Source organism: Geotrypetes seraphini, chromosome 2, assembly GCF_902459505.1.
Source record: "Geotrypetes seraphini chromosome 2, aGeoSer1.1, whole genome shotgun sequence".
NCBI classification, from domain to species: Eukaryota; Metazoa; Chordata; class Amphibia; order Gymnophiona; family Dermophiidae; genus Geotrypetes; species Geotrypetes seraphini.
This window is the reverse complement of record NC_047085.1, coordinates 365,636,836-365,651,763: the sequence shown is the minus strand read 5'-3', so window position 1 is coordinate 365,651,763 and position 14,928 is coordinate 365,636,836. Positions and strand designations below refer to the sequence as shown.

General features: G+C 37.5%; 1 protein-coding gene across 4 annotated transcripts in view; it reads left to right on the top strand.

Annotated features, from left to right (window-relative positions):
• The window catches only part of KBTBD2 (kelch repeat and BTB domain containing 2), a 46,133-nt gene extending 31,926 nt beyond the window's left edge, over positions 1-14,207 (top strand). For all 4 annotated transcript variants that reach the window (XM_033930586.1, XM_033930583.1, XM_033930584.1 and 1 more), the window contains one exon: positions 11,489-14,207. In XM_033930586.1, coding sequence (XP_033786477.1) covers positions 11,489-13,024 — 1,536 coding nt within the window. In that variant the 3' untranslated portion in view covers positions 13,025-14,207. The remainder of the gene's footprint in view (positions 1-11,488) is intronic.
• Positions 14,208-14,928: the final 721 nt, after the last annotated feature.

Sequence of the window (14,928 nt, the reverse complement as noted above, 5' to 3'; positions counted from 1 at the left end):
AGAACTGTCTAATTTTTGTAAACGAGTAGGGGTCCAAAAAGCTCTATGTAATAAAAAGAACCATGTTTGTCTCATAGATGCTGACACTGTACATCCCATTCTCCAAGACCAAATTAGTGGCCATTGAGATGCATCAATTTGATGTCCAATCTCAATGCTCCAAATGTCTCTTAGACCATTTTTTGGTTTTTTATTTAAATATCCAGATATTAATTTATACCACAATGCGGCTTGATGTCCTAGGAAGTCTGCTTTAAAGCATAAGAACTTTAAACTATATTGATTGTTTAATGATTTCCATTCAGGGAACCCAACCTGAATGGCCTGCTTCAATTGCAACCATTTAAAACTTTGTGTTTTATTGAGACCAAATCTATGTTGCAATTGTGGAAAATCCAGCAGTTTACCTTCTGAAATAATATCATCTAGAGATCTAATGCCTGCATTAATCCAGTTCTTCCAAAGGATTTGAGCTCCGCCAATTTTGATCTTGGAGTTTATCCATATGGATTGATTAGTTGATTTGTATATTGGGATGGGTGTTAATTTATCAGTAAATCTCAATGTTTTCCAAGTATCCATTATTATTTTATTTTCTTTGTATCTTTTAGGTATATTAATACTTGGTAGATGAACTAAATTTAGGGGAAACATAAGGCGCCATTCCAAATATAACCAATCTGGTGCATTATCTATAAGTTCTGGGAGGATCCAATACATACCCTGACGTAGAATATAGGCTTGATGGTACCTATAAAAATTTGGAAAATTTACCCCTCCCTCCTTAATTGATTTTTGTAAGGTTACTAAAGCTATTCTAGATGTTTTACCAAGCCAAAGAAATTTTGTTAAAATTCTATTAAGCTTTTTATAAAAGGACCCCTGAAAATAAATAGGTATCATACTCATTTGGTAGCAAACTACAGGCAACATCATCATTTTAATAGTTTGAACTCTTCCCCACCAAGAAATATGTAATGGGTTCCATTGCTCACATAACTCCGTAACTTTTTTTAATACATATTTTTCATTTTCTTTTACAGTATCTTCAATTGTTTTTTTAACTTGAATGCCTAGATATTTAAATCCTTCTTCTTTCCATATGAATGGAAAAGTATCAAATAATCCTTTTACACAGTGAACATTCAAGGGTATAATTTCAGATTTATTCCAATTAATTTTATAACCTGAAAATTTGCCAAACTTATCAATTAATTCCAATAAAGAAGATAAGGTAGACTCTGGATTTCTCAAATAAAGCAAAATATCATCAGCATAAGCCGAAATTTTATATTCCATATCTGAATATGGAATACCTTGTATCTCCCTCGTTTGTTGTATTGCTAACAATAAGGGTTCTAATACAACATCAAATAACAAAGGAGATAAAGGACAACCTTGTCTAACTCCCCTCTGCAATTGAAAACCATCAGATATCATATTATTAATATTTAATCTTGCAATCGGGAAGCTATACAATGTTTTTACCATTTGTATAAATCCAGAACCTATACCAAACCATTCTAAAGCCTGATACATAAAATTCCATTCTACCCTATCAAATGCTTTCTCAGCATCTAATGAAACTGTAAAAGCCGGTTCATCCATTTTTTTTGACAAGTTTAGCATGTGAAATAATAGTCTAGAGTTATTGGAGGAATGTCTTTTAGCAACGAAACCCGTTTGATGCATATCTATAATATGTGGGAGAGCTTTGGCTAATCTCAAAGCCAAAATTTTCGCCAAAAGTTTATTATCAACATTTATCAAAGATATAGGCCTGTAGTTTGAAACCAAAGTAGGATCTTTATTTGGCTTAGGCAAAACAATTATTATTGATTCAGCCATAGTACCTTTTATATTACCTTTTATAAGTTGTGTCTGATATAATTTTAATAAATGTGGGGAGAGGATATTTTGAAATGTTTTATAAAGTTCTACTGTGTAACCATCACCACCTGGAGCGGATCCAACTCTAAGAGATCTCAATGCTGTTTCTAATTCTTTTAATGATATAGGTTCTTCTAAACTTCGTTTTATATGATCAGGAATCTTAGGTCCATTAATTAAATCTAAAAATTTTTTTCCATCTTTTTGTTTCTCCAAATAAGGTTCGGAAGAATATAGATCCTTATAAAAGTTTAAAAATTGTTTTAATATTATATTTGTTTGATTTGTTATTATACCATTATCATCTCTTATTCCATTAATATTAGTTCTCCTTTTTTTTGCCTTAAGATAATTTGCCAATAATTTTCCCGCCTTATTAGAACTTCCATAATACACTGTTTGCTTGGAAAACAAATCTTTTCTTATCATTTTTGAAGTTAATTCATTATATTTACCTTTTGCTTTCAAAAGAGCTTGCAAAACTTCATATTCCCATTTACTTATCAATTTAGCTTCTAATATTTTTATTTCTTTTTCTAATTCTATATATTGTTTTTTAATTTGTTTCCTAATAAAAGCTGAATATGATATAATATTACCCCTCATAGTTGCTTTAAATGCATCCCATACATTCTCTATAGATGTATCTTCCACTAAATTTGTTTGAAAAAATTCATTAATTTGTGTTTTAAAATTTTCCAAAAATTTGTCATCCACAAGTAATGCATTATCAAATCTCCAAAGAGGTCTATTATTTTCTAATTGATCTAATTGTAATTCTATCCATATTCCCGCATGATCCGAAATAATAATAGGATCAATGGAGGCTTTAATCACCTGTTGCACTTTATTTGTTGAAACAAAAATATAATCTATTCTTGAAAATGATTTATGAACCTGTGAACAAAATGAATATTCCTGATCATTAAAATGAAGAATACGCCATATATCCTTCAAATCGCATGATCGAACTAAATTATCTAGACCTAAAGATTTAATATTTTTACCTGGTTTTTTATCCAATAATGGATCCATTACAGCATTAAAATCTCCAGCTACCACTAAATTAGAGGCAGCCAGTGGTAATAACATATTTTGTAGCTTTTTGAAAAATTCTGATTGATTCGAATTAGGGGCATATATATTAAATAACGTCAGGGTATCATTTCCCATACCTATATCGATATGTATCCATCTTCCATGTGGATCTGAACTTTTTACCTTTATATTGGCCATACATTTTTTATTTATAAGAATTGCAACCCCTGCTTTTTTACCCACTGCTGGAGCAAAAAAACATTCCTTTATCCATCCACCTGTTAATTTCTGTGATTCCTTCATATTAAGATGTGTCTCTTGCAGACAGTAAATATCCGCATTTTGCTTTTTTAAAAATGTTAATATTTTTTTCCTTTTAATTACATTATTCAGGCCATTGACATTAATAGAATATATTTTAAAAGACATTATACATTTTAATACTTTTCATTATCTTATTCTTCCTCTCCTCTTTCATATTTAATATCCAAAAAATTTTCTTCATGACACACATATTTAACCCTAATGTATCTCCCTTAATTATTCTAATAAATATTCTCCTTGTCCCTCCCTTTCCCACCCAGTACATTGGCTGCTTAAGGATACACATTGGAACTGTAATCCAAACATTCTCCCCATTCCAGGCAATCAATATTCAATATTTAAACAAATTTCCCTTCTATCTATCTATATTGATCTTTTATATCTTTAATCATTTTCCATAACATTTCATTAATGTATCATTATCCATTTAACAATATGTTAATTTGTATTTCCTTAGTATTATAAATTCAACATATAATTATTTTTATCATATATGTAGTGTATTATTTAATAATTTTCCTATATTTTGTTCTTTCTTTCTTATAATTATTATTGTCTTTTCTTTATATTGTTTTCCTCCTTTTCTTCAGATATTTCGATATGTCATATTTTCTAATTTTTCATAGAGTCTTCAAAACCATCTTAATGTTCTATGTTAAAATATCATAGGTTCTGGTTTAGAGAGAAAATCTTTTAGTTTTTCGGGATCCTCAAAATATAAGGATTTGTCTCCAGATGATACTCTCATTTTCGCCGGGTAGTATAGACCATATTTAAATCCTTTTTCTTTTAGTAGAGGTCTCATGTCTAGTAGTCTCTTTCTTTTATTTGCAGTGTTTTTGGCAAAGTCTGGTAAAAACCATAATCTTGATCCTTTATAATTTAGGTTTTTATCTTTTTTTGCAGCATTTAGTATCTCTAGAGCTTGTTGGTATCTCAGCATTTTGAAAATTATTGGTCTTGGTCTGTTTTTGTTTTCTAAATTTTTAATTGGGATTCTATGCGCCCTTTCAATTTCAATTGGTTGTTTCAAGTCTAACTGTAGTATTTTTGGAATTAAATTCTCAAGGAAAAGGATAGTATTTTTTCCCTCTAAATTTTCTTGTATTCCAAAAAGTTTGATGTTTTTCCTTCTTCCTCTATTCTCGTAGTCCTCCAGTTGATCTTTTAATTTATTTAATTCCAGGCTGTCGTTTTTACATCTTTTTGATTCACATTCTATAGTTTCCATTTTTGATTCTAGTTCAGTTGTTCTTTTGTTGTTAACTTCCATTTGTCTATGAATATTTAAAATTTCTTCTTTCATTTCCGACATATTAGTTATAGTTTCCTTAAGCATTTGTTTGATTTGTCTTAATTCTTCCATAACTTCTGTTTTGCTTAATATGTCTGATTCTTCTATAGGAAGTGGTATTTTGCTTGGTGTTATTTGGTCTTGTTTCTGTCTTTTTGCAGATGTACCAGCCTCATTTTTGTTTTGTCTGGTACTTGCCATGTTGTTGTTTTCTTTTTCTTGGTTATTCTTCTTTCTTAAATTTAATCTCTTAGGTTTAGGTTGGGTGTTCTTAAGTTTTTAATTCCTTTTCTTCTAGGATTTGGTTCTATCTTTTGAAGTAGATTTTTTTTTTTTTTTTTTTTTTATATTTCTTCTCCCTTAAGCCCCTTCACTATCTCAATGAGAAGGGAAACACTCAGTCTGATAATTTTTCCTTCTCTTAGATCTCTCTCAGACTAGTTAGGTCTTTCATAGATTTAATTCATTATATCCTGAAGTCACTCTCCCTTAATGACACTCCGCTTCAGCGCTGATCAAATAAAATATTTTTGGTAGTCCTTTCTTCTAGCTCTCCTCTCACGAGCCCAATCGCAGCCCCGACTGAGGAAAGCAACACCTTTTCCAATTATTTTCTTATTTTGGCAATTTTGAAGCAACTGTAATCTATTTATTCACAGCGTCTCTCAATTGCCTCGATGTCTTGTTGCTTCAGTTTTAAAAAGTTCCGTTAATCCTTTCCTCTGTCTCTTCTCTCATAAGCCCAATCGCAGCTTTATCAGAGGAAAGCAACATTCAATTCAGTACTTCTTTATTATAGCAAGCTGATATTTATTTGTTTATTTATTTATTTGTTTACTGAGAGAAAGTGCCGATATTCTTCTTCCTCAGTTACTCAGTCTCCCTTCCATCAATGTCAAAGGAGGATAATTTTCAATTCTATATTTTCTTTTCTGCCTTCAGACTTTTACTTCTTTTTTTTTTTATATCACAAAAAGAAGCCAGTAATTAATCGATCTCCTTAACTCCAGGCTCCGACTCAGCTCCGGCTAGAGAAGGCTATAACAAACCGTCTCAGTTCCATAAATCAACTGTCAGCAGCCTTACTAACGAGATCAGTCTCTCTCTAATTTTTTCCCTTCAATGTTAGTCAGTTTAAACATTCAGCACATAGAAATAACAACGCTCTTGATATTTCTAACTTTTCTTTTCCCAGTGCCTTACCTAGATCTGGCAAGGCAGGCTGGTGTAATTCACGCTGTGAGCTTTTTTTTTTTAAAATACCTCGTCGCTACAGCAACTGTCATCTGTCATTAAAAAACCGGCAAAAGAGAAACAGACCTTTTCTCTTAATTTTCTCACCCAGACTTCACCCAACTCTCAGCAGTACCTCTTTTTTCACTCTTTAATAACAGCGTTGTTATCCGATTGTTTCTGTTAATAGATTTCTTTTCTGTCAGTTATCTGCCGCGTCAAACCAGCGCTGAGAGAAAAACCGGCAATCTTTCTTTCAGTTTTCCTCTCTCAGTATTTATCTCGATTTTATCGGAGGAGCTCAATATTAGTTTGTAATAGTTTTAAGTTTAATTTAAACTTGTTTTTTCACCTCAAAATCAACAATAAGAGAATTATAATTTTAAAATTTTGCCCAGATATAGAGGAGCGTCTCGATCACACCTCCATCCTGTGTTCGCGTTAAGCCACGCCCCCTATATGGCACTGTTTAATAAATCAGGTGCTGCTCTCAGTGGGCTGAATTATTCCAAATCAGATATACAGTATATATATCTTAAGATTACAAAGAGCATTACCCGCTGCTCTTTGGATAATTGAAAATGTCTCTTCTTTTAAGTACTTGGGTATTACTGTTCCCACTGCTTTCCCACTGTAGATTTTTTAAAATCCTTTTAATGAATCAACCACATCCATTACATCTAGAATCAGATGAGTCCTTGAAGAGTGGATTATGTCCATCTACCAGCAGGTAGGAGATAGAGGGTAAAAGCTAAACTCTGCTTCCATGTAGGACAGTTCCTCCCTCAGCCAGCCAATATTCCTCTTTAATATTCCTCTATCTCTAGCAGGTGGTGGACAGTTTTCCAGTTCTTTTGGACTCAGCTGACTGCTTTTTTCCTTTCTGGGTCTCCCAGTCTGGTTGAACCTGGGAGTGTTGGGTTGTCTGGGGAGCTAAATTAAAGGGTACAGCTGGTGGTACTAGGTCCCTCCTTTCTTCTCCCTTCTGGCTAGCCTTCTTCTTCCTTACGATCTTTTTAAAGGCAGAGGGCATACTGTTAAGTGGGCCTTTAGGGCTCTCTGTTTTGACATGGAGGGTGGGGGACTCTTTATTCTTCATGTCTCTGCCCCTTGCTGGGAACTGGCCCGGAGGAATCCCACAACAAGGGTGATAAGTTGACATTGCAATGAGCACTGCTTTAAAACATTTTGTTGGGTCCCTCTGCTGTGCATGGCTTTTCTGAGTGGTTCACTGATGATGGCTGAGGCAGTGAAACAGTGTTCGTGCTGCTTTTGGGCACTGGTCAGCTTCAGGGGCTTGTTTACCACTTTCTGGGCCATAGGGCTGATTGGCAATTGTGGTGCCATCAAACCAATGCCTAGGGGAACCTGCTGTTGTATTGGTGCATTCTTTGAATCCAGAGGAGTTTTAGGAGAGAACTAATCTACAGTTGAGACATGACCACACCGTGGTGCAGATGTTTCACAAGGAGGAATTATCCTTCATACACAGGCTTTGGAAGTCTTGCATATTTCTCCTCTAGTCTACTTGGCTTCAGCTGTTGCGAACTTTATGATGGCCAGTTGCTAAGAGGCCACCTAAGTCTTGCTCGGTCCTTGAGGTCTTGCAGGAGCTCATTATTGCACAGTGGTCCAGACCAGATGCTGATCTGAAGATGGTGCAGGGACAAGAAGAACTGGAGAAGCTATTGCTTTTCAAGGTGAAAGAGACCACTCTGCTAGTGGAGGGGTGGCATTGCATTCAAGGACATGAAGGATAGGAAGTGGAGTCCTCACTTAAGCACTCTTTTTGAGCTTCAGTGTGCAGCTTTTATGAAGCTAAGAGCGTGCCTGAGCTGGGTTCAGCAGGCTGCGGAGAGATTTCCAAGTCAGTTACAGGCAGCGTATGGGAATTTCTGCCATTACCGCGACAAGATTCGATGCTGATTTGCTCCCCCCGCCTTCAATTCAATGCTGATTTACCCCTCCCCCGCCTCCGACTTTGACCTAAAACAGCAGTGGCAGGGTGTCCCTCTGCCGCATCAACAGTGATGTCATTGGCGATGCAGCAGAGAGAAGGCCCCAGCGGGCAGGCCAGGAGCAGCCTATTTACCACTGCTGCTTTAGGTTGGAGTTTTGAGGTGAGCCGAATGGGTGGGGGGAGGGTAAATGGATCCATTCAATTCCCGTTTCAGAATTTTGAGTTCACACCTGAAGATGTCTACAGCGAGCTGACAAGGCTCAAGGAGAACAAGGCCATGGGACCGGACAATTTACACCCAAGAGTGCTTAGAGAATTGAGAGATGTTCTGGCGGAATCGTTGGCCGTGCTCTTCAATCTCTCACTAAGCATGGGGAAAGTTCAGTTGGACTGGAAAACAGCCAACGTCATTCCTCTGCATAAAAAGAGTTGCAAGGCTGAGGCTGCGAACTATAGACCGGTGAGTCTCACTTCAATAGTGAGTAAACTCATGGAAACACTAATTAAGCATAAATTAGATACGGTCTTGAATGAGGGGAATCTCCGGGACCCCAGTCAACATGGATTCACCAAGGGTAGGTCCTGCCAGTCCAATCTTATCAGCTTCTTTGACTGGGTAACAAGAAGGCTGGACTCGGGAGAGTCCTTAGACGTCGTATACCTTGACTTCAGCAAGGCTTTTGACAGCGTCCCACACCACAGACTGCTGAACAAGATGGAATCGCTGTAAATGTAACAACGCTGTAAATGTAACTTCGCTGTAAATGTACAGTCTCTTCTATTGTTAACCGCATAGAACTTCCATGGTATTGCGGTATACAAGAATAAAATTATTATTATTATTATTATTATTATTATTATTATTAACACTAACTGCATGGGTTAAAGATTGGCTAAGTGGCAGACTTCAGAGGGTGATGATTAACGGTACCCTCTCCAAAACGTCGGAAGTGACCAGCGGAGTGCCGCAGGGCTCAGTCCTGGGTCTACTCCTCTTTAACATATTCATTAGGGATTTGACTCAAGGGCTTCAAGGTAAGGTAACCTTATTCGCTGATGACGCCAAACTATGCAATATCGTAAACGGCTACAATCTGCAGGATACTATGGAACAGGACCTCCGTACTTTAGAAAGTTGGTCCTCTGTCTGGCAGCTGGGCTTCAACGCCAAGAAATGTAAGGTCATGCATCTCGGAAATGGAAATCCATGCAGAACTTACACCTTGAATGGAGAAACTTTGACCAAGACTACGGCAGAACGAGACTTGGGAGTGATCATCAGTGCAGACATGAAGACTGCTACTCAAGTGGAGAAGGCTTCATCTAAGGCACGACAGATGATGGGTTGCATCAAGAGAAGTTTCGTCAACAGGAAGCCTGAGGTCATGGTGCCATTATACAGAGCCATGGTGAGACCTCATCTAGAATACTGTGTGCAATTTTGGAGGCCACATTACCGTAAAGATGTGCTCAGAATTGAGTCGGTTCAGCGGATGACCACCAGGATGGTCTCGGGGCTAAAGGGTCTCTCATACGAAGAAAGACTGAACAAATTGCAGCTCTGTACTCTCGAGGAGCGTAGGGAGAGGGGAGACATGATTGAGACATTTAAGTACATCACGGGACGGGTCGAGGTGGAAGATGATATCTTTCTTCTCAAAGGACCCTCGAACACAAGAGGACATCCGCTCAAACTCAGGGGAGGGAAGTTTCGTGGAGACGTCAGGAAGTACTTCTACACAGAACGAGTGATAGAGCATTGGAACAAGCTTCCAGTACAGGTGATCGAGGCCCGCAGTATCCCAGACTTCAAGAATAAATGGGATACCTATGTGGGATCACTGCGAGGGTCATACTAATGAATAGGGTCGCTAGGATATAGACTTAATAGAGCAGGTCAGTAGAGTTAAGGGTCCAGTAGACTTAAAAGGGGGTCAATGATATGGGCAGACTTGATGGGCTGTAGCCCTTATCTGCCGTCATCTTTCTATGTTTCTATGAACCTGGAAGCGCTACCGCATACCCCCAAATAAGCGGCTCACGTACCATGTGTTGAGAAACACTGGTGTAAGTCTTATTGTTAATATTTACTCAATTTGTAAAAATAAACATACCACCTGTCAAGGAGCCACACAGTTTATATCAGCCTGAAATATAACGGATCATGTCAATGTTTTGGTCTGTATGCTAGATGCAATGACCTTTATTTGTTATGTATGTTGCCTAGTTAGTCTTTTTTTTTAATTGATAAACAATTTAACTATTTCAAAGTCTCTACTGCTCAGAGTTTGGAGGTACTCAGTTGAAATTTTGTTTGATTTAGGGGGTACTTGGCTTGAAGAAGTTGGGAAACACTTTTATTTTACTTGCTGCTCTGTAGTAGCTTTTCCAGCAATTTTATCAAAGCTTCTCCTTTGTCTCTATGCCAGCAAGTTGCATGCAGCCAGTTCATATGTCTAGTAATTGTGTAAGTAGGAATTGCTTGCATATACTGAAAGGTGTTTGCAGTTTTAAGCAGAAAGGGTTGGTTGTTGTTTTTTTTTTTTGGAGGGGGGGTTAATAGTGCTGGCTTAATTTGTTGACATCTTTTAAAGTTTAAAGCAATGCTTTTGAACACATTCCTTGGGATTTACCCAGCCAGTCAAGTTTTCATTTTACATTGCATTACATTAGTGACTTTTATTCTGCCGTTACCTTGCGGTTCAAGGCGGATTACATTAGAGGTTATCTGGACAATTACAGAAGAGATTACATAGTTGAGCAGGTTACTTTGGGGGATTGAGATACTTCCTGTGGAGTTAGTTTGTCTTGATGGATTTCTTGAATAGCAGGGTTTTAATTTCTTTTCTGAAGGTTTTGTAATCTGATGTCATCATTAGTAGATTGGATAATTGGGGGTCAAGTTTTGCTTCCTGTGTGGCCAGTAGGCCATCGGACATTTTTTGTTTGCATTTGACGCCTCTGATTGGGGGGTGCATTAATGGTGTTTGGGTTCTCCTTTGCCTGGTTGTGTCAGTTTGGATAAGGCGGTTGTTCAAGTAGGCTGGGCTGTCTCCATTCATTGCTTTGTAAGGATTGGATGAGGGCAACTGATACATACATCTTTTTTTGTATGTGAGAGGTTTTAGCTTTTGTTTAATGTGTGGATCTTTCCTGTCAGAAAAAAAGTTCTTTTCAATTTATTATTATTTAATTATAAACTGCTTCGATCTAATAAACTCAAACATATCCGCATGTGCATGAAAAATTTGCATGCAGATCTATCTCATGCATATTAATTGTGGGTATCCTGAAAACCTGGCTGATTGGATGTGGGTTGAGAACTACTGTTTTAAAATATTGTTTTAGGAACTTGTAAGATTAAGAAAATATCAGATGTGCAATACACATAAACCTTACAATTACTAGATATTTTATATAATCACATTATTTTTAACATTTGTATTATTTGCAAATTAATAGCTAGGATAACATGCAGTACAGCTTTAGCATGTACTATTTTACTGACAATGGGACTTAGTTACTAAAAAATCCCCAAACCCTCCACATTAATGGTGTTAGTAAATTCTGACATGGTAGCACGTTAGTAATTCTGGCTGTAAATCCTCTGAGCATTTTTAGTTTTAAATTTTGTCAATATATAGATACAGTTTAACCCATGAATGTTGTCAGACATAGAAATAGATTTCTACAAGAACTCTGTACTTTATAATGACAAATTTAAATATAATTTTATTTTTGCATTGCAGGTTGATGATGTGTTACACAGATGCAGAGAATATTTAATTAAGAAGATAAATGCTGAAAACTGTGTGCGCTTATTGAGCTTTGCTGACCTCTTTAGTTGTGAAGAGTTAAAACAAAGTGCTAAAAGAATGGTGGAGCACAAATTCACAACTGTGTACCACCAGGATGCTTTTATGCAGCTGTCCAGCGAGCTACTGATAGATCTTGTAAGTAGTGACAATTTAAATGTGGAAAAGGAAGAGACAGTTCGTGAAGCAGCAATGTCCTGGCTGGATTACAACACAGTATCACGATCACAGTATTTGTCCAGTGTTCTCAGCCACCTCAGAATTGATGCGCTTTCAGAAGTAATACAGCGTGAGTGGTTTCAAGGCCTGCCACCTAATGATAAATCTGTGGTGGTGCAAGGACTTTATAAATCTATGCCCAAATTTTTCAAGCCGAGACTGGGGATGACTAAAGAGGAGATGATCATATTCATTGAAGCTACTTCTGAAAGCCCTGGTAGTCTTTACTCTTCCGTCTGCTATAGCCCCCAGGCGGAAAAAGTTTACAAGCTTTGCAGCCCTCCTGCTGAGTTGCATAAAGTTGGAACATTGGTGTCGCCAGATAATGATATGTATATAGCAGGTGGACAGATTCCTCTTAAGAACACAAAATCCAATCACAGTAAAGCAAGCAAACTTCAGGCTATCTTTAGAACTGTGAATTGCTTTTACTGGTTTGATGCACAACAAAACAGTTGGATTCCAAAGACCCCGATGTTGTTTGTCCGTTTAAAGCCTTCTCTGGTCTGCTGTGAAGGCTACATCTATGCAATTGGTGGAGATAGTGCAGGGGGAGAGCTCAACAAAAGGACTGTGGAACGGTATGATGCAGAGAAAGATGAGTGGACAATGGTGAGCCCATTGCCATGTGCTTGGCAATGGAATGCCGCAGTGGTGGTTCATGATTGCATTTATGTAATGGCACACAACCTAACATACTGTTACTTTCCAAAGTCAGGTACCTGGGTGGAAATGGCTACAAGGCAAACTAGTAGATGTTTTGCTTCAGCTGCAGCTTTTGGTGATAAAATATTCTATATCGGAGGTTTGCATATTGGCAACAACTTTGGCATAAGACTCCCAACCAGCACTGTGGATGGATCTTCTGTAACTGTGGAAGTATACGATGTAAATAAAAATGAATGGAGAATGGCAACCAATATTCCTGCAAAGCGCTACTCTGACCCTTGTGTTAGGGCTGTTGTGATCTCGAATACATTTTGTGTCTTTATCCGGGAAACTCATATGAATGAAAGAGCCAAGTATGCCATCTACCAGTACGATATGGAACTTGATCAGTGGTTTCTACGGCAGCAGATATCAGAACGTGTTCTTTGGGACTTGGGAAAAGACTTTCGATGCAGTGTAGGGAAGCTATATCCATCCTGCCTTGAAGTATCTCCTTGGAAGCCTCCAACATATCTATTTTCCCCAGAAGGGGGAGATGAGTTTGAGCTAGATGGAGAGATGGTTACTCTTCCACCTGTATAATTCCTAGAGATTAATGACTTGGCTTATACTATTCCTTATTGAATGAACTAAAATGTGGGCCTGGGCTAAGAACTGTTTTTAGCCCTGCTCAACATATGTGTAGCCATTAATTTCAGTGCAGACACAGTGAGATTTTACAGGATGATAATGCTTCCATAATTTGAAATATTCTACCGGATAACTGAAAACCATATGTATGCTAGCTTAAGCATCCAGATTGTTACCGAAAACATTGATCTCTAGCCCTGTGGAGTCTTTCTACTCTGGAAAATTCTCTCAAGAGCAGTAATTATTCTGAGTGTGGTTTGTCAAATTGTGTATGAAAATCTTCCATTTATTTTTTAACTATTTCTAAATATTAAGTGTTCTTAAGTGCTGGACTGGTTATATAATTGTTTGTGACTTAGTTAATGTATTCAGCCACACTTAATAGAAATGTCTGCTATATTCCATTAAGATTAGAAAACCAAATCAAGTGGCTCTACCTTCTATAGGAAAGGTGGAACTTTTATTTTTTTTTTTCTTTTTCTATGTGATATGCTGGGCAAAATATGGCTGCAGGTTCAGTCAAGCTGTGTTAGGTGCATGTATTCTGTTGTCACTAACATAAACCTGTCTATTTAATATACAGGTCTTCCAGGCAACTGGTAACTTATCGGTTGTAGACTTACATCGCTGGGCTAGCAATAGGAATTGCCAGCTCCTCATAGTGCGGGTCATTGTGGAGTGTTAATCAGTAAAAGCCTCCACAATATATATTACAGTAACTTGGGCTCATTGTGCATATTACTTCCTGCTGCTGATGTCTCTTTTATTGTAAAACAAAGATTTAGTATGGAATAACCAGGTCTTTATATTTTTGGTTAATTTAATAACAAGCATTACTGTAGTGTGATTTGTGTATAAATATTCTTCAGCTATCAGGGTTTTTTGTTTGTTTGTTTTAATGGGATTTAAGAGGGAGTGAACAGTTCAGGAATACTCTGCACTCCTTGTGCAGGAGAGCAGATGCCTAGTGCTACTCTGGCTTTAATCCCAGGAACCACTAGCAGTAGCGGGGCACCACCGCCAATCTAACATGAGCACAGGTGCTTCATGACAAGCTACTAGCATGTTTCAGCTGCATCATGTTCTGGCACTGTATTTTGAATGACATTAATTTATTAAAAAATGTTGAGCATTATTGAATTGTTTGCTTGTCTGATTGGAAAAGGTTCAATTTTAAACATGTTTCTAAAATTCAGAAAAGCGTATTGCAAGATGTTGAAATATCACTTCAAGAAGCTACCATAAACAATGAGCTAGAAAAGTAAAATGTACAGAAACAATTCTAGTGAAAAAATAAGAATCATTCCAGTGCAAAAGGAACATATAGTCTTGACAAGTGGGTTATTCACTTCTACTCCTAAAGAATCACCTACAGCTTTTCAGCTCTACCTCTTCGTATCAGTGGGTAGTCGCCATCTTCTCAGTATTTCCTTCTGCAAGCAAGATGAGAATGTGTCTTGTCTTCTGCTCTGCAATCGATTTACAGTATGCCCCTGTGAGTTCGCGAATCGCAGACTCAGTCTTGATTGGTGTAGCCTAACTTCAGTTCCCAGAAGAGGCGGTCAGAAAATACTGAGAACGATCCTGCACCTGATTTTCAGCACCTGCTGACATCCCTGCAGCCCTCTCCTGCCTCCGATCCATGGTTTTTTAAAATTTGCGGGTGCTCCTGGAACGGAACCACCTGTGAATTTTGGGGGAGTACTTTATTATGTTTGGGTTTTAATCTGAAGTATGAGGCTTCATAATGTCCCAGAAGTTGTCAGGATTTCTGGGATAGTTCTGCCTGGGAAAAGATACAGCCTCTAGGGCAGAGGGCTGTAGCTGGAGGGAGGAGAGCCAACCCTTTCGCAGAA